This window comes from Hemicordylus capensis, chromosome 2 (assembly GCF_027244095.1).
Source record: "Hemicordylus capensis ecotype Gifberg chromosome 2, rHemCap1.1.pri, whole genome shotgun sequence".
NCBI classification, from domain to species: domain Eukaryota; kingdom Metazoa; phylum Chordata; class Lepidosauria; order Squamata; family Cordylidae; genus Hemicordylus; species Hemicordylus capensis.
Genome location: NC_069658.1, coordinates 325,739,122 through 325,759,925, shown reverse-complemented (window position 1 = coordinate 325,759,925; position 20,804 = coordinate 325,739,122). Strand labels below are relative to the sequence as shown.

The 20,804-nt window shown below is 45.0% G+C and overlaps 2 protein-coding genes and 1 long non-coding RNA gene across 9 annotated transcripts in view; 2 read left to right on the top strand and 1 right to left on the bottom strand.

Moving 5' to 3' along the window:
- LOC128343573 (uncharacterized) overlaps positions 1 to 1,713 on the top strand; it is an 18,679-nt gene extending 16,966 nt beyond the window's left edge. Inside the window, exon 3 of the long non-coding RNA XR_008315593.1 lies at positions 1,584 to 1,713. This is a non-coding gene — a long non-coding RNA (uncharacterized LOC128343573). The remainder of the gene's footprint in view (positions 1 to 1,583) is intronic.
- The window catches only part of NPRL2 (NPR2 like, GATOR1 complex subunit), a 24,329-nt gene extending 15,016 nt beyond the window's left edge, over positions 1 to 9,313 (bottom strand). The window contains exons 1-4 of one of the 4 annotated variants that reach the window (XM_053292845.1): positions 9,151 to 9,313; positions 7,092 to 7,177; positions 5,667 to 5,758; positions 3,613 to 3,781 (exon numbers count right to left, since the gene is read on the bottom strand). In XM_053292845.1, the coding sequence (XP_053148820.1) occupies positions 3,613 to 3,781; positions 5,667 to 5,758; positions 7,092 to 7,175 (345 nt within the window). In that variant the 5' untranslated portion in view covers positions 7,176 to 7,177; positions 9,151 to 9,313. The other 3 variants (XM_053292844.1, XM_053292846.1, XM_053292843.1) reach the window with 3 other exon arrangements.
- On the top strand, positions 6,464 to 20,804 carry LOC128343572 (transmembrane reductase CYB561D2). 4 transcript variants are annotated; one of them, XM_053292847.1, is made up of 7 exons: positions 6,464 to 6,638; positions 8,078 to 8,119; positions 8,997 to 9,101; positions 9,468 to 9,629; positions 13,691 to 14,009; positions 16,236 to 16,273; positions 17,046 to 20,804. In XM_053292847.1, the coding sequence occupies exons 5-7, from the start codon at positions 13,883 to 13,885 to the stop codon at positions 17,547 to 17,549; spliced, it is 669 nt and encodes a 222-aa protein (XP_053148822.1). In that variant the 5' UTR covers positions 6,464 to 6,638; positions 8,078 to 8,119; positions 8,997 to 9,101; positions 9,468 to 9,629; positions 13,691 to 13,882; the 3' UTR covers positions 17,550 to 20,804. The 4 variants fall into 4 exon arrangements, with proteins under 4 accessions (XP_053148822.1, XP_053148824.1, XP_053148826.1 ...); XM_053292849.1 differs by lacking the exon at positions 8,997 to 9,101; XM_053292851.1 differs by lacking the exons at positions 6,464 to 6,638; positions 8,078 to 8,119; positions 8,997 to 9,101; positions 9,468 to 9,629 and adding an exon at positions 9,657 to 9,734.

Here is a 20,804-nt window from a genome sequence, read left to right as displayed (position 1 = left end):
CTAAAGATTATGGAGTAAATGCCTGAGCCCTGCTGATCTAGTGGGACAGGTTCTATGGCTCCGATTGCTAACAGGTATTGAATTGCTCCCTGCAGGCCTTGCTGTTTCTGCTGAAGGCGGGAGGTTGGAGTGGGAAGAAACTGGTAAGGGGGTGGCTTGGTCAACTCTATGGAGTAGCCCTCTTTTACAGTGGTAAGAACCCAAAGGTCTGAGGTGGTCACTTCCAAGATGCATCAGTGTGAGGAGAGGTGACCACCTAGGGGCACCCCCTGCCATCAACCGAGTCATGCCTGTTGCTTAGATTGCTTGGTTTGGGCATTGAAGAGTGCCCTACTACCAAAGCTCTGTCTGGTGGATCTAGATCTGCCCCAGTAGGGATGTTGTGAATGGAATCCCCTGTCCCTGCCCCCAAAGAGCGATCTAAGGGGACAAAAGGACTGAAAGGGCTACTGTCCTTGGAGGCGGTCCTGCTTCAGTAATGAGGATGGCATGGCTTTCTTCTTATCCTTTGACTCCACTAGGATCTCTTTTAGGGCTGCATCCCCAAACAATTTTTTCTCATCAAAGGGAACAGCAGTAGGTTAGTTTTGGAGGCCACATCCACCTGCCAGTATTTTAACCATAAACTGCAAAGGCCCATGACAGAGGCAGTGACTGCCTGGGATGCAAATCGGAGTCAAGAGTAATATCTGCCAAAAAGGCTTGTGTCTTATGAAACTTAAAAGTGTTTTCCTCAACCTGATTGGGCCATAGGGAAGTTCCTAAATCAAGTCATTTAGCCAGATTAATGAGGCAGCTGCTGCGGCTCTCATTGACAATGCTGTAGAGTTGTGCATATGTTTCATGACCAACTCCAGACGTTTGTCTGCAGCATCTTTTAGAGCCAATTCCCCATCCCTTGTCAGAACCAAACCAAAAATCATAGCTACGATGGGGGTATCTGCAGGGGGCATATTGAAAATCTCCCCCCCCCCCTCCCGTTAGAATGGATACAGCTTGTTTGCTATAATATTAGCCTTTTTTGAGGAGGTGGAAACTGTACATTCACTTTTAGGCACTTCCACAAATTGTTTAGGAGTTGGCAGGGATGAATTATGTGACTTTGAACCTGGGAACACCAGTGTACTTTTACTCAGGGGCTGGAATTCCTGAGATGCAGGAGGATTTAGCCCCAGGGCATGCACAGTCCTTGACACAAGCACGGCCAAGTCTATGGGCTGAAAAAGCCTGTGTGGTGCCTCTGAACTCTCAGGTTCGTTGCCCTCTGACCATTCCCCCTCTCTTGGTTGATCAGGATCCTCTCCCCTCAAGGGGTCTGTAGGGAGTCCTGGGTTTTCTGGTGAGGTAGGCTCCTCATCAAGTGGAATATTGGGTATCTGTTTGCCCAGGAGTCTTCCCAGAGGCCTTTGAGGGGTTTCAGTGGGTAGGTCACACGTCTCCCTAGGTAGTGGACTCCTGGGATTAGGGGAACCTGGCTCAGAGAGCTCAGATGAATGCATACTCTTATCTCAGTGTTTTGACTTAGATCTCCCCCCCCCTTTTTTTTTTTTTGCTTTTTAAACATGTTTTCATTGCTTTTTTAGGGGCTGGCACTTCCGAGACTGAGGAAGAAGCGGTAGAGGATGAAGAGGAAACCCGCTTGGTCCATTTCCTCTTTTTAGACCTCAGTTGGTCATATTTTTCAAATTATTTCACCAATAAATCCCCAAACCACATGCCCCAGGTGGGTGGCATGTCCCCTGGCATTTTGGGAGAGGGCTTCACCCACTGGGGTAGGTTGAGGGTGTATGGATGCTCCTGAGGGTCCCAGGGCGGGCGAGGAAAGATGACCACAACACCCAACTTGGGCTAAGCTCACTGGATGGGACGTTGCTGCCATCGCTGCACTTCTGGTAACAACCATGCGTGTCATTGCAGCCTTGGATGCCATTGGGCAAGCTCCCTTGCCTTCAAGCACCTCCACTGCCTTTTGTGCCTCCTTTTTTTTCTGTGCCTTTTGGCCACTGGTGGAGGCCATAGTTGGGGCTTCAAGGCCTTGGTGTTCTTCCGCACCCCCCGCAAGGCTTCTTGGAGCATGTGGGGGTAGCAGGGCTGCTGCTTCCCACCAGCCGTGTGGGCAGAAGCGGCAGCGAGAAGCAGCAGAGAGGTTGGTGCCTGTTTCCTCACCCTCCAAAATGGTGGCTCTTACTATTTCTTGCTCCAGAACGCCACCCGTCAGCTGTTTGGTGGGGGCTGAACGTTCCATGGAGCTGCACTGTGCTGCTGAGCAAACCGGTGACCAGGACCTCAGGGCAGGTTCCCAGCGGTTCTAATGGCCTTTGGGCAGCCCTGTTGCTGTCTGCCTTTTGGTACCCTCATGTGGAGTACCCTGGTTGCTCATTCCATGCAGCAAAAGAGCAGAGAAAAAGCAGAGAAGCGTGGGGCGTGGGGATGAAAGTGAAAGAAGCAAACTGAAGCTTATCTCTCTCTCTCTCTCTCTCTCTCTCTCAAGAAAACTTATATATATTAAGATCAAGAAAACTGATAAGAGCTGAGGAGAAGCTGCCTTAGAGCCAAGCAGGACTAAAAGAACTGGGGGGGGGGGGGGTCATGTTCCTCCCAGCCTTAAAAAGCCTAACTTAATTTGCATAGTCCTGCCTTCTAGAGTCACACGGAGGAGCATAACCCACATGTGGGACACCCTTGGAGAGCAGCAGCAGAGAAGAAATGTTTCAACATATTTTCATAGAAACAGAAGCAATTTATTTTCTGTTACTATGGCACCAGTATCAATCTGGCAACAGCTGTGTGATATCAGTACATATGTAATGGGGACAGGGAGACGAATCCTTGCTGCTGTGAGGATAGCCTTGTAGCAAAGTAAAAAGCTCTTTGCCTCTTGAAGCAAAACAAGAAATTCTGGTAAGAACTGATCTGCCAACTTCCCTTTCACTATAATCTTAATTGATAGTTACTATCTTCACAGGTTAGCCCACTTCCGTCTCAAATGTTCATGCATCCACCATCTTGAATTGGGATGGATTACATCATCACACTGTTGAGGTGTCCCTACAATTGGACCATGTTTGGTTCAAATTGGTCCAGGCACTGCCACGTTGATAGGAACACACACTGCTGGGTGATCTTATAAGCTTACCTTCCGTAAGGAAAGTATGCTAATAAATAGGAGATGTGCCCTTTAGGGTAGGGAGAAAATGCACGTCCTTGAAAGAAAAAGTTAAATAAGAAAAGTAGTAGAGCAGCGTTGCAGAATACAGGGTAACTATGCATGGGGTAATGCAGAGAAGCATTTGCACTTTATGAAGCATAAAAAGATGATATAATCTCTTGAATGGGAGTTCTGAAACTGCAGTGGCAAAAGCCAGGGCTATATTGGATCACCAGTTATGTCACAGGCACATATCACACACATGTATCACAGCAGTATACTTTGGTGGTAAGTTTCAAAGTTTAGCAGGGACCAAAAGGCCCTACACAATTTTGGAAAAAGCTGGTTTGCTATTGAGCAAAGTGTAAGGAAAAAAAATCATTGGACAGAGTACTTGAATGACACTGAAAATATATCATCTTAAGCAAAGAATTTTGGGACAGCATGATCATGCTAGGTCTAACCTCCAGAGTGGTGAGATAACCTGCCAGTTTCTTCACAATAGGTTCCAGTGCACAGGTCTTTGCTCTAGCATCACAAACAAAGCCAAGGTTGAAGAGCAGAGCATTCCGGCTGTATTTCTTGTGCTCAATACAAACTGGGCAGCCAATTAGCTTTTTCCCCATAGCAGTACTGTTAGAGGGAGAGAATTTTAGCATTATAACACACAGATTTTTTTAACAGCACACTACAGAATACACAGGGTTAAGCAATTGTATTTCAGTCATCATGCACTTACATGTTAGACTCTCTACAGAGGCAATCTAACCAATTGTACACATTCAAGTCCCTTTTAGAAAGCACAGGACAGCTTTGCTACCAGCCTTGCTTAATCTGATTAGCTCCAGGTGGCTGCCCTAATCCAGCAGTTGGCCAGACACACAGAGAAGCAGGTTTCTGCATATGTACCCCTAACTGGATGGTAAAATTTGGTACACAAGATGATGCTAGATATGCAATTTTCCGGTCGGGTTCAGCAGTCAGGGCTATGCATGTGTAGCCCCATTAGGTGCAGAGGGAGGGGAGCTGGGGAGAGAGGAGGGAGAGATTTAGTCCTTACTGAACAGCTGATCAGCAAAACTCTTGATTAACTGATCGAACTCTGGCTGCTATGTGTATGCATAGTTGGATTAGAGCTTGCATTATTTGAGTGGATCACCCCAGATAAGCTCATTCCAGGACAATAAACCAGGGGTGCCCAACTTTAGTCCTCCAGCTGTTGCTGGACTACATTCCTATCATCTCCTGCCACAGTGGCAAATAGTCAGAGATTATGGGAGCTGTAGTCCAATGACAGCCGAAAATCTTTTTAACATCACAATGTGGCATTGGTTTTGTATTAAAGGTAAAGTGTGCCATCAAGTCAATTTTGACTCCTGGCACCCACAGAGCCCTGTGGTTTTCTTTGGTAGAATACAGGAGGAGTTTACCATTGCCTCCTCCCGCGCAGTATGAGATGATGTCTTTCAGCATCTTACTATATCGCTACCGCTCAATATAGCACCAGCAGGGATTTGAACTGGCAACCTTCTGCTTGTTAGTCAAGCATTTCCCCACTGCACCACTTAAGGTGATGGTTGGCTTTGTATTAGGCTCCTGATTTCTTCTTATTCCCAGTCATCTATCACATTTCTAGACAGGCAGACTATCCTTGTATTTGACTTTAGATAATTAATTTAAGGTTGCTAGTCATGAAACTAATCCTCTTGCTAGGCCTGAAAGCAATCCTCTTGCAGCCTGATCACACTATGCATGTTTACTCAGAAGTAAGTCCCAATACATTCAATAAAACTTACTCCTAAATCAGTGTGTGTACGACTACAAGACTTCTACTCAAAAGGCAACAGCTGAGAGAAATATTTTCACTGACTAAACAATCATCTCCCAAATAACACACTTCCATCAGGATCTGTTTTGTAAAATGTAAAATAAAGTATTGTGCTCTTCCAAATCTAGTCTGTGATCAGCTTCTCTGTAAATGAAGTTAAAGGCAGTGGTACCACCCCCGTTCAAACGAGCAACACATAAAACAAAAATGCAAGAGGCTCAAACTTGAATGGGAGCCATTAGTTGCTCAGTGGTGAGAGAAATATATTCAGAAATAGTTTTCTTATTACTTCTTATCGTTTCGAGAAGGGACAGGGCCAAAGATGGAAACAGTGATGCTAAGTGGGCAGAATAAAAGGAAGGATTATGGCCTATAAAATCCACAGCAATAGTACTTGGACAAATTCACAGAGGACAGGTCTATCAATGGCTACAAGTCTGGTGGCTATAGGCCACCTCCAGCCTCAGAGGCAAGATGCCTCTAAATAACAGTTGCAGTGGAGCAACAGCAAGCAAGGGGGCATGCCCCCACTTTTCTTGCCTGTGGGTTTCTCAGAAGCATCTGGTGGACAATTGTGGGAAACAGGATGCTGGACTGGATTGGCCTTGGGCCTGACCCAGCAGGGCTGTTCTTATGTTATGTACTTGAAAGAGACTGTTCTAATTTAAACCAATGCTAATTTGTACTTACACTGTGATAAGCTTGTTTTGCAGTTCAGGTTTAGTGATGATGTATACCTGAACTGTATCAAAGAGCTCTCGGGAAATGAAATCTTCCGGTACCTGAAAGGTAAAAATAACTAAAGATTAATGCAGAATCAAGAGATGGGGGATCTACTGACTTCTGGGAAACACCCATTTCTGAGTAAAGCAAAGTCTCTAAATACATTTTTAGAAATCAATTTTTTCCCTTATCTTAAAAAATTGTGTTATGATAACAGTAAATACTTTATTTGCATTCCATGGATAGCCTCTTTTTACAAAATTCACAAAATGGCACAGGGCAGGAAGTATGGGTGCTTATCACTAATGATGTTAGGCACTGGCCAGTTGTTGCTCATATAATGTATATAGCCATGTTCCATAGAGGGTGGAAATTCATTATTTGCATGCTAGCAAAAAGATGGGCAAGAATGCATCCTCATACCAACAAAAGATTGCATTTTTAGTGCTGTGAAAAAGCATTTTACATCTGAATTTGCATCTTCAAAAATGCAAAAAACCCCACTCACTTTTACTATAATGTGCAAACATATCCAAAGTTAAAATAGCATTAAAAAAAAACTGTAAATGGCTTTATATAGAAATAGAATGGTTTCTCTTCTGATATTGAATTGTCCCTGGTTCTCTCCAAAATGAAAAGTAAGTCTCTCTTTGTAAATCAAGTTCATGCATTCTGCATATCTAGATGCATTTCCTACTCCATTCTTTAGGCTAGGTAGTTAAAAACAAAATAACTCTGAATGTAGACATTGTATTCCCTTACAGATACACACACAAGTAACTTGCAAAGAATTTATACTGTGCAAAGTATAATTTGCAAAGAATTGGATGAAAGCAGGAGAAGTCTCAGTTTGTATAGAATCCTAGATGAGGCTATGAAACATAAGCTGGGGTTGGCGGGGAGAAGAAAAGACGCATCCTTGTTTGGCTGGATGAATAGGTAAAGTATAAAATGAAAGATGCACAATTAGGGTTTTTAAAAAGTTTGACAATGGGAGGAAAAGCAGCAGCTGCCAGGATGAGGTATTCCATTCCTCCCATGCACATTACATAAACATTAGTGCTGGCTTAATGAGAAACTAATTTCCACTCTAAACAAAGTTAGCAAAGTGAAATTCTAACGGGAACAGGATTAGGCGCATATTACACAACCTATTCACAGTTCACTCAAGTACAAATACCACAAAAACATAGCTAGCACAGACACACCCATAGAGGATATTTTACCATAATGGATTAAGGTTTTTTGAGGCTTAAGAAGATCATATGACAAGACCAATGGACCAAATCACCAGATGTTTCCTATGCCTATGAAGCAAGAATAATTTACATTTACTTTCCTACCAATAAATACATTATCTAGTGTATATCCCCAAACTCTAGTACCACTGACCTGGTATGTTATTTTAGGACCAAGTGTTGGGTGGAATTCACTGAAAAAGATACACTCAATTCTGCCGCTGCCTTCCATAGTCATCACTGCAAGAGATTAAACACAACAATGACAATTGCCCAAATACCTTCCTTTAGCACACAGTTTCTTAACCATGGATCTCTAGATGTTGCTTGACTACAACTTCCATCATCCCCAACCACAAAAAACAGGGATGGGGATGATAAGAGTTGTAGTCCAACTACATCTAGGGATCCAAGATTAAGGGACTCTGCTTTAGGAATTCCACATAACCAGAACCCACAGAAGATACTAAATCTTCTATCTAGATCACAATCTTGCCTTCTTCAGTGGCAGGGCCTACAGCAAATCCTCATTATTTGATCTCATCCGATAGGAGGACTCATAGGCAGAAGCTACCTTACTCCATACTGAAGACTAGTCTTAACACCTCAGGAAGCTGGCCACCTCACAGTTTACAATTTTATTTCAGAAGAGGATTAATTCCAGCAGAAACTCTGCACATAGTGCACAGGAAGTTACAATTAATTTAACAAGAGGCCACTCTTCCATGCCCAACTTTCCTGCCAGAGTAACCCATTCTCACAGGGCAGGGCAGCCCAGCTCACTAGTCCATGGGAGAAATCAGTAACACAGGCATTGTCCCTCTCGCTTACTATATATTTCATGTGTATTTTCTTCCCAGCATCTATTTTCTGAATGAGTCAGAAAGAACGGGTTGTTGTGCAACCCCTTTCACAGCTAAGCTATCTTAGCCAATGTATACGTTTAACAGAATCTCAGCATCCCCAGAATTATGCTGGAATGGACCTTCCTGACTTCTAGGACAACCAACGTAACATGGATTTGGTTTTGTTCATTAGTTAAGCAAGCCTGTTGCGACCATCCACTACACTTAATAATAATAAAAACACCCACCAGAAGTAAAATGGCATGATGTCTCTCTCATTTTTCTCCTTGCTTAGAACTGCCTGCGTTGTCTCAGTGGAGGAGCCCTAAATCTCAGGGTAAGGATATCATTAAACTGTTTTTAGGATATACCTGCAATGTCTTAAGACAATGGTTGATCAAGGTGGGTCTGGTGCTTTGTGTCTGCCTCAACATAGGAAGCTGCCATATACTGAGTCAGACCATTGGTCCATCTAGCTCAGTACTGTCTACACAGACTGGCAGCAGCTTCTCCAAGGTTGCAGGAAAGTCTCTCTCAGCCCTATCACCATTTCCAGTCCACTAACTGCACCCTGTGACTGCTTGACATGATCACCAACTCCTTTTGTCCTGCATGCCCAAATAGCCCACAAAACTACATTAGCTGTTTAGCCACTGGGAACTCATACCAGGAGGACCCTAGGCTCACCCAATTCACAAAAACAAAGAGCTTTGTGGCATCTTAAAGACTGGCAAACTAGCAGTCCTGTGAACACTGAGTTGTACAGTCATTAAGTGTCAGTAGGGTCGCTTTGTTATTGTGGCACAAGTGCCCACTTTGTCAGATGTATGTTTTGGGCTCAGCTGCTATAACTAGACAGATATCTGCCAATTGAAAATGCTGTAACACTTCAAGCATTTCTGACGAAATTGACTCTAGTTCAAAAAAGCTTACATCATCACAACAGCACAGTTTGTTTACTCAGAACTCCAACTGTGTTTATATTTTTAGCTTAATATTTTAATTGTGTCATTTTTACAATCTTGTTTTTAAATTCTGCTGTAAACCGCCTTGGGATTGTTTTAATGAAAGGCAGTATATAAATTTTAACACTAAAAAAAAAAAAAAAAAAAGAGGGCTTACTTACTCCTAGATAAGCATGCTTTGTTTATAAGACTGCAGCCTAGAGCTTGTTAGGCACCACAGCAGTCTTGCGTTGTGATCTTTTGCAACAGATTAACACAGCTACCTAGAACCAGCCCTACAAAACTTCCCTGACTGCGAAATGGTAGTCGCCCAGATTAAGGTGTACAGACGAAGCGCATAAAACTGAGCAATCCGTAAGCCTCCATTTCCTTCTTCTCCCTGAACGGACACAGACTCACTCACCGAGTTAGTTGATCTCAGCAGCAACGCGCATGCGTACCTCCCGCTCCAAATAGGGTCCGGAAGTGAGACTGAGCGGGGAACGCTTGGTTTTCCGACGCAGGCGCAATCGGGGGTGGGATGGTGGTGGTAGCCAGCATTACGGCGCATGCGTATGTCACTGTCTTTGCGCAAAGAAAAGACAACTGTTCCCCAGATTTGCGCGCGCAGATATAATAATATATTATTATTAATAAAGATAATGATAATTACACAAAATAATTAACAATAATTTGCTCAGCTTGTTATGTGCTTCATGAGGTGACGGCTTGATTTGACAGGGCTTCACTCGCGATGGACAGCGAGTCTCAGCCTCTCAGAGGCGCGGGAGTGGGCGTGACGCATATCGTACCGCACGGCTCACCCAATCAAAAGGCGACATTGGCTTTCCTGGCTTGTATCAGAGTTTTAGCTGCCTGGTGATGCTGGTCTTCCAGGAGCAGGTAAGTTCACGTTCCTTCGGATTCTTGTTCTGTCTCTGCCGGAGCTGGGCTGCGCAACTAAACTCAGCATGAGTTCCATAGCTGGAATGTAGAATAGAGATCTCTGTTGAGTATAGAGGTGTCTGTTTCACATCTCTTTGGGGTCGGGCGGGGGTGAGGATGTTCCTGCTTGGAGAGTGTCTTTATGGACGGCAACCTTGGCCTGCAACCTTGGAGAAGCCGCTGCCAGTCTGTGAAGACAATACTGAGCTAGACAGACCAATGGTCTGACTCAGTATATGGCAGTTTCCTATGTTCCTATGGACCTGGAAACACTGACCAGTGACCCACGTTATGTCAATAAGGTGCACTGAAACCACGAGTGCATACTGCAGAAAAGCGGCTAATAAACTGCATAATAAACTGTAAATACAAGAAACTCAGAAATCTCCTCCTCTTGGATCGTTGAGGATGAATGTCTTATCCTAGGAGAATAAAGGATATGCAGGCATCTCGCCCGCTCGCTCTCCACTGGATCAGGAATAGCCCTTGGACAGTAGGTAGTAGTAGTATTACCTATTGTTCCCCACTGACTCTAGGAAATATGCACCTCTCTTTTTCTGATGGAGCCTAGCAGTGTCTGTGGCTTTCCTTGTAACCCTCGTTGTAGGTTTGCCAACTCTGGCTGAAACTATTTCTGGAGACTTCCTCCCTACCCCACCCCCCCTCCCGCCCTATATCAAGCCATTCAAGTCCCAGGATTTGTTTTCAGTAGTCACCTGGCGGACATGTCGTTTCCTGAAGGGTTGGCAACGCTAGCTCTTTCTTCTGCCAAAAACAAAAACAAACCTCTCAAAACAAGTGAGCCTCTAAAAGAAGTAGGCGTGGAATCATGAAGCACATTGGTCTTGTCCTCCCATTCGGAGTGCACAGTGGGAGATGTTGGTCAGGCACTGAAATAAAGGATCGCCCAGTGGTGGAGGTGAGTGACACAGATGGCGACTATCTCCCGCCTCTCTCTCGAAGATTACAGGACTGTTGCCTGATGAGATTGCTGGTGCTACGTCTGTGGCAGATGGTTTACATGAAAGCAATGCTTGGTAAAGGTAGAAACACTTCATTTTCCTCTTTAAGCCCTGATGCCCGCTGTCTGCTTCAGCTATGCTTTAAAAGGAAATTATACAAGTCTTCCGGTTACAAGATCAAAGGCAATTTTAGCATTTAGGGAAGTTGACTTCCTGGTTTTGAACGCCTATCTGCAGCTTTAGAAGGTGGTGGGTGGGAGCTTTTCAAGCTGAATAAACCCCCCTCCCCCATGATTCATTCTGGCTGACAATGTGATTTGGTGACGGAAAACAAATTAATACAAATGTCCTCTTCCCCCCCTCCCCCGCTGAACTAAATCCTCAGTGTGGCCAGATTTCCTTTTCAGCTTAATATAGCATTTCAGTCTTATTTCTTTGTAATCCCATAGTATCATTGAAGCAAGAACATGGATTTGTAGGATGCTGAGGATAGAGTGCTGAGTTTGGGCTTCAGTTCGGCACTTAGGGCTGCTTCATATGTGACAGAATTCCTACAAAGAAAGCAGTGCCCTGTAGACATTACTGTGCACTATCTATCTATCTATCTATGGCTGCAGCTCTACAGCAGTTCCTGCATTTTCATGCACTAGAAATCCCCAGTTGCCTAAGCTGTGAAATTTCATGTATGACCATCACATGTGATAGCTGCATATGCAGGGTGCCTATTGCTTCCTGCATGGCAGCACATTCTCTATTGGAATTTTGTATTGTCTAATGTAGTATTGTATTGTCATAGCAAGCTGCCATATACTGAGTCTGCAGTTGTGATGTACAGTGTACATCAGACCATTGGTCCATTGAGCTCAGTATTGTCTTTACAGACTGGTAGTGGCTTTTCTAAGGTTTCAGGCAGGAATCCCTCTCAGCCATATCTTGGAGAAGCCAGGGAGGGAACTTGGAACCTTCTGCTCTTCCCAGAGTGGCTCCATCCCCTGAGGGGAATATCTTACAGTGCTCGCACATCAAGTCTCCCATTCATATGCAACCATGGCAGATCCTGCTTAGCTAAGGGGACAAGTCATGCTTGTAACAGCTTCTCCAAAGTTGCAGGCAGGAATCTCTCTCAGCCATATCTTGGAGATGCCAGGGAGGGAACTTGAAACCTTCTACTCTTCCCAGAGCAGCTCCATCCCCTGAGGGGAATATCTTACAGTACTCACACTTCTAGTCTCCCATCCATATGCAACCAGGGCAGACCCTGCTTAGCTAAGGGGATGGTCTTGCTAGCACAAGACCAGCTCTCCTCTCTATTCTATTCATGGGTTATTCTCAGCCCATGAAGATCACTGGGCAACCTCAGGCAGATCCTTGCGGCTCTTGCCTCTTGGTTTCTCGATGGGTTGTTGTACATATGAGGGGTAACAATTCTTGTACATCATTCTGTGTGCTATAAAGTTCTATAGGACTCAATAATCAGGGTGACACATTCATACTAACATTTTCAGATTAGGTGTTGTTGTGAAAGGCATAAAAGGAATAATCCATTGATACTTTTAGTTGGACATGGTAGTTGAAGACCTTGTTCAAGAGTCTTACTATCTTGAGTAAAAAATAACAGGGAAACCCCATAAGAATCTCCAGTACTGTTTGATTATGTGCTGCTCATAGTACGGAGGCAGTCTTTTCTGGCCTATGGATCCAAATATCAATCCCTCTTTGTACTGTCATATGTCACTAGCACTACACCTTGGAGCAGCCCCATTCATACTTGCTGTTGTAAAAAGAAGTGCAAGTCTGCCTCACAGGCTTCCGATACAGAAACCATTTTGCTTCCTGCACTCTGTAGTCAACACAATAACTGGCATTCAGAAGCCAATTGTCGTAGAACTAGAACTCTTGCAGTGTTTTCTACTGGCTTCAATTTTTGCAGGTGTGTGTGTATGTGTGTGTCCCTTCTGTGGAATATACCCATCCTTTTCCAACCATAGGAGTGGATTTCTCCTCCTAAGTTGTTAATTTAAGAGTTGGTCTGCATGGCTCTAATTTTGGTGAGCAAATGCACCAGACACAGTGCATTTGGATGTGATCATTCCAGTGCATGCATGGTGTAGCTTCAGTCTGTCTGCCCAGGCTGTGCAGTGTACATTACTGGTTTCTCTCAATTGTCAGCTCAGCTTGTTTGAAAAGGAGACTATTCTTACCGCCGGGAATGCTTCTTATGCTTCTGGTTGTGTACTAAAGTGGGTAGTGGTGGTAGTGGCAGCATCAGCAGTGACTCAATGTTAGACCTTAATGTTATCCTGAAGCCTTGTACCTGAATTGTCCTGTTCAGTGTGGGTAGTTCCTCAGCTCTCTCAGCAACGAAGCTCTGAATTCCTGTGCCACATCTTTGTCCGGCTGACTCCTGCTGAGGAGCAAGCATTTGCTTAGAGTTGCTAGCCCCTGCAGTCCCAAAGGTTCAGGGTGAGTGAGCATCCTTTATATCGCAGGTAAAAAGGATGACCTAGATATCAGTCCAGAAGTCTCTGCATGTAAAGGCCACAGCAGAGTGAAGAAAATATTGATACAAGTATAAATGGCAATGGCTCAGTTTAGGTAACTGGCCTGAAATTAGTGATGTGCACACAGGACAGAATTTTACACAGACAAATATTTTATTGACTCTACAATATTACAGAAACAGATGCTGTAATTGGAATGAGGAAGGAAGGAAGGAAGGAAGGAAGGAAGGGAAGGAAGGAAGGAAGGAAGGAAGGAAGGAAGGAAGAAGAGGTCTGGGAGGGAAGGAAGGAAGAAGAGGTCTGGGAGGGAAGGAAGGAAGAGCCAGTTGCCAGAAGTCAATGATTTTTGTGGTACAGAGCCTCAACATTGTTCTGGCAAACCTGATGGAGAGTTCTGATGCATAGCAGCATCTTCTGGTCACTGAGTTTTTCTTTATTTGCTCTCAAGACTCAACAATGAATCTTATATTTGATCTCCGTGTCATTTCATGGCAGCTTGTATTTGGCTATGGCTTTCTTTAATATTCTTATATTCCCTGCTCCCCTCTTTTCTCAGGTAATTGATGGATGCCTGAAAAGAAGAATGATGCGTTGTTTGCTCTAAGCCAGTAGTGGCCTACAGCGTTCTCTTGCCTTGATGTATTGGGGAAGCTGATTGGTGCTGCACACAGCATCAGGAGGCCTGTCGCTGGTGGAGCGAAAGGTCAACATTCTGTGGGCAGTGCTGGAGAAGACAAGTCCACTTGCCATGGCTCTGACTATTGAAACGGAATCAAAGATATACCGCTCTCTCAGGACTGTCTTTGGTGCCACTGCACACCTCGTCTCCCTTGGATTTACCATATTTGTAGCTGTGCTTGCCAGACCTGGATCAAGTAAGTACTGAGAAATGGTAGAATGCATGGATGGCTGCTCTCCATGAGCTGTGCATAACGTTGGCAGAATGACTTGTTGACTCCTGCATGGGTGGGGCTTCTTAAAATATCTGCCCATCTAAAAAATTAGCCTGCTTCTGCATAAATACTTTTAGAATAGTTGCCACTGGAAAATCAATGAGACTTGCAGTCCAGTCCTATGTGGAGTTGATTTCAGTGAGTCTAGCTGCACCTAACTCTGCATGGGATTGGGCTGCTGAGTTCCTGCCTAGGATCTTTTTAACATTCCTGGAAAGAAGGATCTAAACTGACCAAAATGGCTACTACACGTAACCCATAGAACTGTTGCCTCCATACAATGAGAGACCTGCAAATGCTGATGATGTTGTGCATTGGGATGCACGTCCTCCTCATGATGTTCAGACTCCATTAAATTTGTTGGATGTGTCTCTTGCCAATGTGTCTCTTGCCATCCATGTCAATGGCCACCAGTTGCTGTGCAATGCCAGTTGCCTGCGACAACATGAGGGATCATTGTCTATTTCCTTTAGAGAGTTCAGCCAGTGCACTTCAGTGCCAACTTGTGTAGTGTTTCTCTTGTTTCATTATTGAATGCAACATGTGAGCTCTGTCACCGCAAACTGATCCTTTGACTGCAGCATCTCTTATTATCCAGTTACAGCTCTGGCTGTTCTCTGAGAAGAGACTTTCGTTCGAGTCTCCCAATGAAATAGGAGCCTTTAATGCAAACAAAGGCTTAAAATGAGATCACCAAGTCCCATTTTCAGTGGTGACATAAGATGTTTGGCGGGGGTGATACATACCTAGTCTCATGGGCCACACCATCCTGCTGCTAAGAACAATTATGTAGTTTATATTTCTTTAAAGGGATGGATTTGGTGTCATCCCTAATTCCAAAACCAACAAAGATTCTGTGACTCTTTAAAGATGAACAGACTTATCGCAGCATAAGCTTCTGTGGACTACAGCTACAAATGTTTATGTCACAATAGATCTGCTAGTGTTTACAGTGCCCTCTTGGTTGGTTGTGCTGCTATAGACAAATGTGGGGACCCTCCTGGAATGTATACCTAATTCCACATATCTGTTGGAGATTTTTTTCCCAGTGCTCGTGATTCTAGGATAACTTTCCTACTGTTCTTCTAGGTGCTTCTGTAATTAAAATGGAGGCACTCAGTCACCTTAATAAAATGTGGCAATGTTTCTTTGCACTAGTAACATTTACACATGTTATCTGGGTACACAAATAGATGAATACTAAGATCTAAATTAACATATATGAATGTAATTGAAAAACTTAATCTGGACAAGATGGAAGTACTGTCAGTCAGAGCATCGGTTGATTCAGGGTTAGGTATACAGCCTCTGTTGGGTGGGGTTGCACGACATTATAAGAAGATAAACATAGCCCTTCTGGATCAGACCAAAGTCCCCAGTGGCCAACCTATGGAAAGCCCTCAAGCAGCATTCCTCCCCTGTTGTGTCCCCACCAGCAGCTGGTATTCTGAGGTATACTGCCTCTGAACATGGAAGTTCTACATATCCAGATTCATGCCTAATAGCCAGTGATAGAATTTGTCCAATTCCTTGTAAACTAGAGTCATCGCTGCATCCTGTAGTAGCAAATTCTGTAAATTAATTCTACATTATTTGAAGAAGTAACATCCCCTGTCTATCTTGAATCTTCTGCCAATGGAGGATCCCAAGTTCTGTTCTAAGTGGGAATGACTCCCCTTTTAATTATGCCAACTTCTGGAATGAAAAGGGAATCATCCCCACTCAAAACAGACAAAAAGGATAGTCCAGCAGCAACCATCAATCTCACTAAAGAGCCATACTTTTGACAAGATGATGCCCTGGGGAGAGCATTCCACAATGCTGGTGCCACAGTGGAAAAGGCCATGCCCCGTGTACTCATCGAATCAGCAAATGAGACCCCATTCAACCCCAGCACGGTGGCTTTCCAGTGGCTATTGCTGGTGTGTGTGTGTAAAAGAATGTGAGCCCTTTAGCAACAGGAGATCATCTTATCACTATTATTCTTTTTCTATGTAACCACTTTGGAAATGCTCTCGTTGAAAAGTGGCATGAAAATAATAAGCGTTTGGCTAGTTTTTAGATGTTATTGTCATCCGCTTTGAGTTTCTGAAACAAAAGTGGAATAAACTCTGCAGGGGACTCATTTTTGCTCTCGTTTCTTTCCAGGTCTGTTCTCCTGGCATCCTCTCTTAATGTCTCTTGCGGTAAGTCCACACTGCCAGCTAGGCAGCCACCCTCTGCCGACTGCGGAGATTCCAGGCAGCTTTCAGGAGGGGAGGGAGATTCCCATAATGCACCATGCACTTGCATGGTGCAGTACTGGGGCTTCATGGGGCGGGCGACGCGTCCTGGCACCCCGGCCCTCTGAGCTACTGGCAAGAGCCAGTAGTCGTCTGGGTAGGCAATCCGCTCAGTGAAGAGGACACCCTTGATTGTCTGTGGGAAGGTAAGCTCTTTAGGGCTTCCTCCCCGTTAACCTTCTTCTCCTTTCTGACTGCTTGTGAGAAAGGGCTCCTTAAATTGTTACCTGCTTTGGCATGTTTGATCTATATATTTAGGTGTTTTTAAAAAATAGCTTTAAAAGTACATCATATTAATTTCACAGTGTTGTATATTTTCTCAGTGTTTCAGTAGTTAGGTAATTAAACTGAGATATTTGATTAGTGGAAAATATTTTTCCATGGAAAAAATGTGGCCATGGTCAACTTTCCATGCCATAACACGGATTGGAAGCCATCTTGGAGGGAGACTCGTCCAACCCCCTGCTCATTCAGGAATCTGCTGCAGCATCACTGACAGATGGCTGTCCATGGCTGTCCACCATGATTGGTTGAGCGTCTGAGAAGGACTCTCCATAAGATCATACCATGTTTTATAGGGAGTTGCTCTGTTGGTTTCCTGAGGCTGAGGGCATTTTCAGTGGCTGTCTTTAATCTGGCAAACTTGGTTGATGAGTCTTGTTCTACCTCTCTCCAGTTTTCTTTCCTGATGACAGAAGCCCTGCTGGTTTACTCTCCAGAGAGCTCCCTGCTTCAGTCACTCTCCCGTAAGGCCAAGATCCGCTTCCACTGGGCTTTGCAGCTGCTTTCGCTCATCTGTGCGGTGTTGGGCTTGGCCATTATCAGCTACAACAAATACCTCAATGGGAAGGCTCACTTTGTCACCTGGCACGGCCTGACGGGCTTGTTAACGGTGCTGTACACTAGTATGCAATGCATGGGTGGGCTTGTTCTGCTCTACCCGAAGCTGATGAAGAACTGGACATTGGCCAAGCTGAAGCTTTACCATGCCACATCAGGACTGATTGGGTACCTCCTTGGCTGTGCCAGTTTGATGCTGGGCATGTGTTCCTTGTGGTTTACCACAAGCATGACTGGAGTCTCCTGGTATCTGACTATGCTTTGTCCTATCCTCACCAGCCTGGTTGTCATGAACCAAGTGAGCAATGCCTACCTCTACCGCAAAAGAAGCCAGCCATGAAAGCCACCCTGCCACTGACATCTTGTGGGATCCTTGACAAATTCCAGCACTGTCTTCAAGGAATCGATGGCTTAGTATGGCCCTGTGACTGGAGAATCTCTTTTTAGCTGTTTGTTACTTTGTGTGGTATCTTTTATCTTGACTTCTAACTTCCTGCATCTGTTTAAATGTGGGAGATGCCTGTAATGTTGAACCAACGGTCTTGCATCTCCAGTTCCCATCCAGCCTTTTCTTCTGGGTGACTATAGCTGGAAATCTGTCACTGCTGGTGCTGAGAGGAGTAGCCCAGCTAGAATCCACTGCTGCTGCTGCTGCTACCACCTTGTGGAAGAGCCCCCTAGGCAATTCTTGGCCCAGCCAGCTGCTGGAATTGAGAAGACCCCCCCCTCATCCCACACACAGGCACACGCCTCCCGTTAGCCTCTGCTCTAGATGCCTGCTCCTATTGGTACAGAATTTGGGCTGCAGATTTGGTGCAGGCATGGGGAATGGCTGGCAACACTTAACATTCCTCCTGGATGGGGAAAGGGCTGGCGTCTCCCTTCCCAGCTCCTTTTTATAAATAAAGGTCAGTATTTGTTTTTTAAACAAGTGGGGAAAGTGGACAAACCATAGGAAGTGTGCAGTATTCTCCAACAGTGTTGTGAGTGATTAGGCGACATTATATACTACCCCAAACAGAAAGCAAATTTGCTTTGGGAGGAAGGAATTAGGTTTTTAAAAAGTGGCAGGGAGTAGGAATGCTTAACTCTTGGCTTGCCTCTTGGTTTTCTGCTCAGAACCCCCCTCTGCTGCTGGCTTCCAAACGCCTGTCTGGTACTCCTATGTCCCCCTCAACATAAAGACGGTCACTTGAAAGGAGTTGCAAGGCGATGCCCCAAATATGAGGGGAAGGACACTGTGAGGACAGCCCCTTCTTACCTGAACAAAAGAGATATTTAGTTCCTCGACTGAGCCTTTAGTTCACGAAGCCAGTGAGAGCTTTCTTTGCTATCCACACTAGCAGAGCGGCTGTGATGTGTGAGTCAGTGTGGCAGCATTCCAGATTGCCACCTCTTATTGCTCCTAAAGGGATGGCAGAGTAGACCACCTGTGACCGTCGGAGCTGAGGACAATGGAATGGAGATGGGAGCAATTTGCACCAGCTGTTGAAGTCCAGACCCAGACTGGGAACTGCAGGAAAGGTAGAAAGGTTCCAGTGTCCTCTGTGTTGTTGTGATGGACTTCAGCTAGAGGCCTGCAGAGCCAGGGTTTGGGCTGGTACATTCCAGTGCACACAAGCCTCCCTGTCTGCCCCCACTACCTGATCAGTGGACTCTGGCAGCATCTCTTCCTCTCCGGCCTTGCTCCCCCTGCTCCGTGTGAGAGATGTGCTCCCTGTTGCCCTTCTGTCTCTGTCACGTGGCACAGGACAGGCTCTCAGCCCGATCATATACAGCTTTTCTCAGAAGCAAGTCCTAGAATGCCATATACAAGAAATCGCATTGAGCTGTGTGTGCTTATAATTTTATTTATGTACTGTTGCTTGCCTTGTGCTAAGATTGGGCAGCGGGTGGTGGGAGGGAGGAGAGAAGAAACAGAAGAAGAAGCTGCTGCCGCCTTCCTCTCCCTGCTCCCCCCACCCCGCCACCTCTGGTCTGCAAAAGATAGCTGCAGCTATCTTCACAAAGAAGCTGTTTGTGATTTGCTTGGGCAGCCACCTTAAAAGCAGATGTTGCCCAACAAATGGTGCTCCTTTTGCAACAATAGCCCCAACAGTTGCAGAGCAGGTGGATTGAGGCGGGCAGGCAGGCAGGGTGCAGTGGTGATGACAAAAGTCTCAGTCCTTCGCAGTTATCGCCGCAAGCCCCAGTGAATGCAAGGGGACTTACTTCTGAGTAAGTGGGCATAAGAGTGGGTTTAATCAGGTGTGGCTTGTCCTAATGAGCCTGTGTGTGTGTGTGTGTGTGTGTGTGTGTGTGTGTGTGTATAAAACAGGTACAGCTGCCTCTCCGTCTGGGAGCTCTGTTTGCTCCTCTCTCTCTTTCTCTCTCCCCCACCTCACCCCAGCATTAATCAGAACTGTGGTGCCTGCAGGCTGGCCATTCATCAGGTAGAGCTGTGCAGGTTGGTGACTGATCAACTTGTGTATTATTGGCTACAAGGCATTTGCCCCTATACAGTGTTTGTAGCATGTTAAAGCATCTTCGATAGCCATGCATTGAAGGCTCTCACCTGCTGTGGCTTCTGGGAACTGTTCAAGGAAGGAAATGTTCTCACCATCATTCTGTGGTGAGAATAACTCCTCTTGCAAGGAAGGAAACAAGTTGGCGGAGATTGGCCCTTTGTTTAGCAGGAGAGGAGAAAACACCATGGCTGTGAGAAGAAGAGTTAAGACATTGGCCCTGATCCAGCTAAAGTTAATCACGACTAGGACTGCAGTCCCATGCACACTTATCTGGGAGTAAGTTTGGACTTAATTTTTAAGTAAACATGCATAGGACTGTACTGCAAATCCCACTGAAATAAATGAAACAAAATGACATGTCTGGTTGAACTTCAGTTGGGTTGGGCCTTTTGACTACAACACTTTTCCTAATAAAATAAAATAAAATCTGGCTTTCGGAATGAAACCTAGTCTAGCAATATTAAAAATGCAGTGAGTAAGACTGATATCAGTGAAGAAGACTGGAGTCTTAGGCTTTCTCCCCAGAGTGGCAAGGGGCTTTTGGCTAATGTCCTTCTGTCCTTCTCTCTCTCTCTCTGTGATCTGCAGTGGTACATGCCCTAGGTATCCTATGCAGCACAGCATCATTTGTTTTGGCATATGCTTTGCCATGCAGTATTAGGGAAAGATCCCACTAGTGTGTAAAAGGGCTACTTTGCATCTTTACTGCTGGAATTAGGCAACACATTACTTTTATTCAGAATGAAGTTGGCTTCCTGCTTTTCTTTATATCTGTGTGAGAACTCTGTGTCATGTGCAATTGGCATTATAATATGTCAGTAAGGATGCTTTTCTTTTCCCCTCGTTACATGCAGCAATTAATCTGGCTGAGATTGCAACCCCTGCTTCGGTATGAGATGACATGGTTTTGTCACACACAAGCATGGTACTTGCTGAACCATCTTGTGCACTGCCAAGTCTGAAACAGCCCTGATAACCATTGTTTGCATTGGATTGAACCCACCTTAGAGCCTGATCAAAGAAAGGGATTCTGTACCCAAGAGTGCCCTAGCAAATAAAGCTTTTCTGAACAGCTCTAGTGGCTCTGG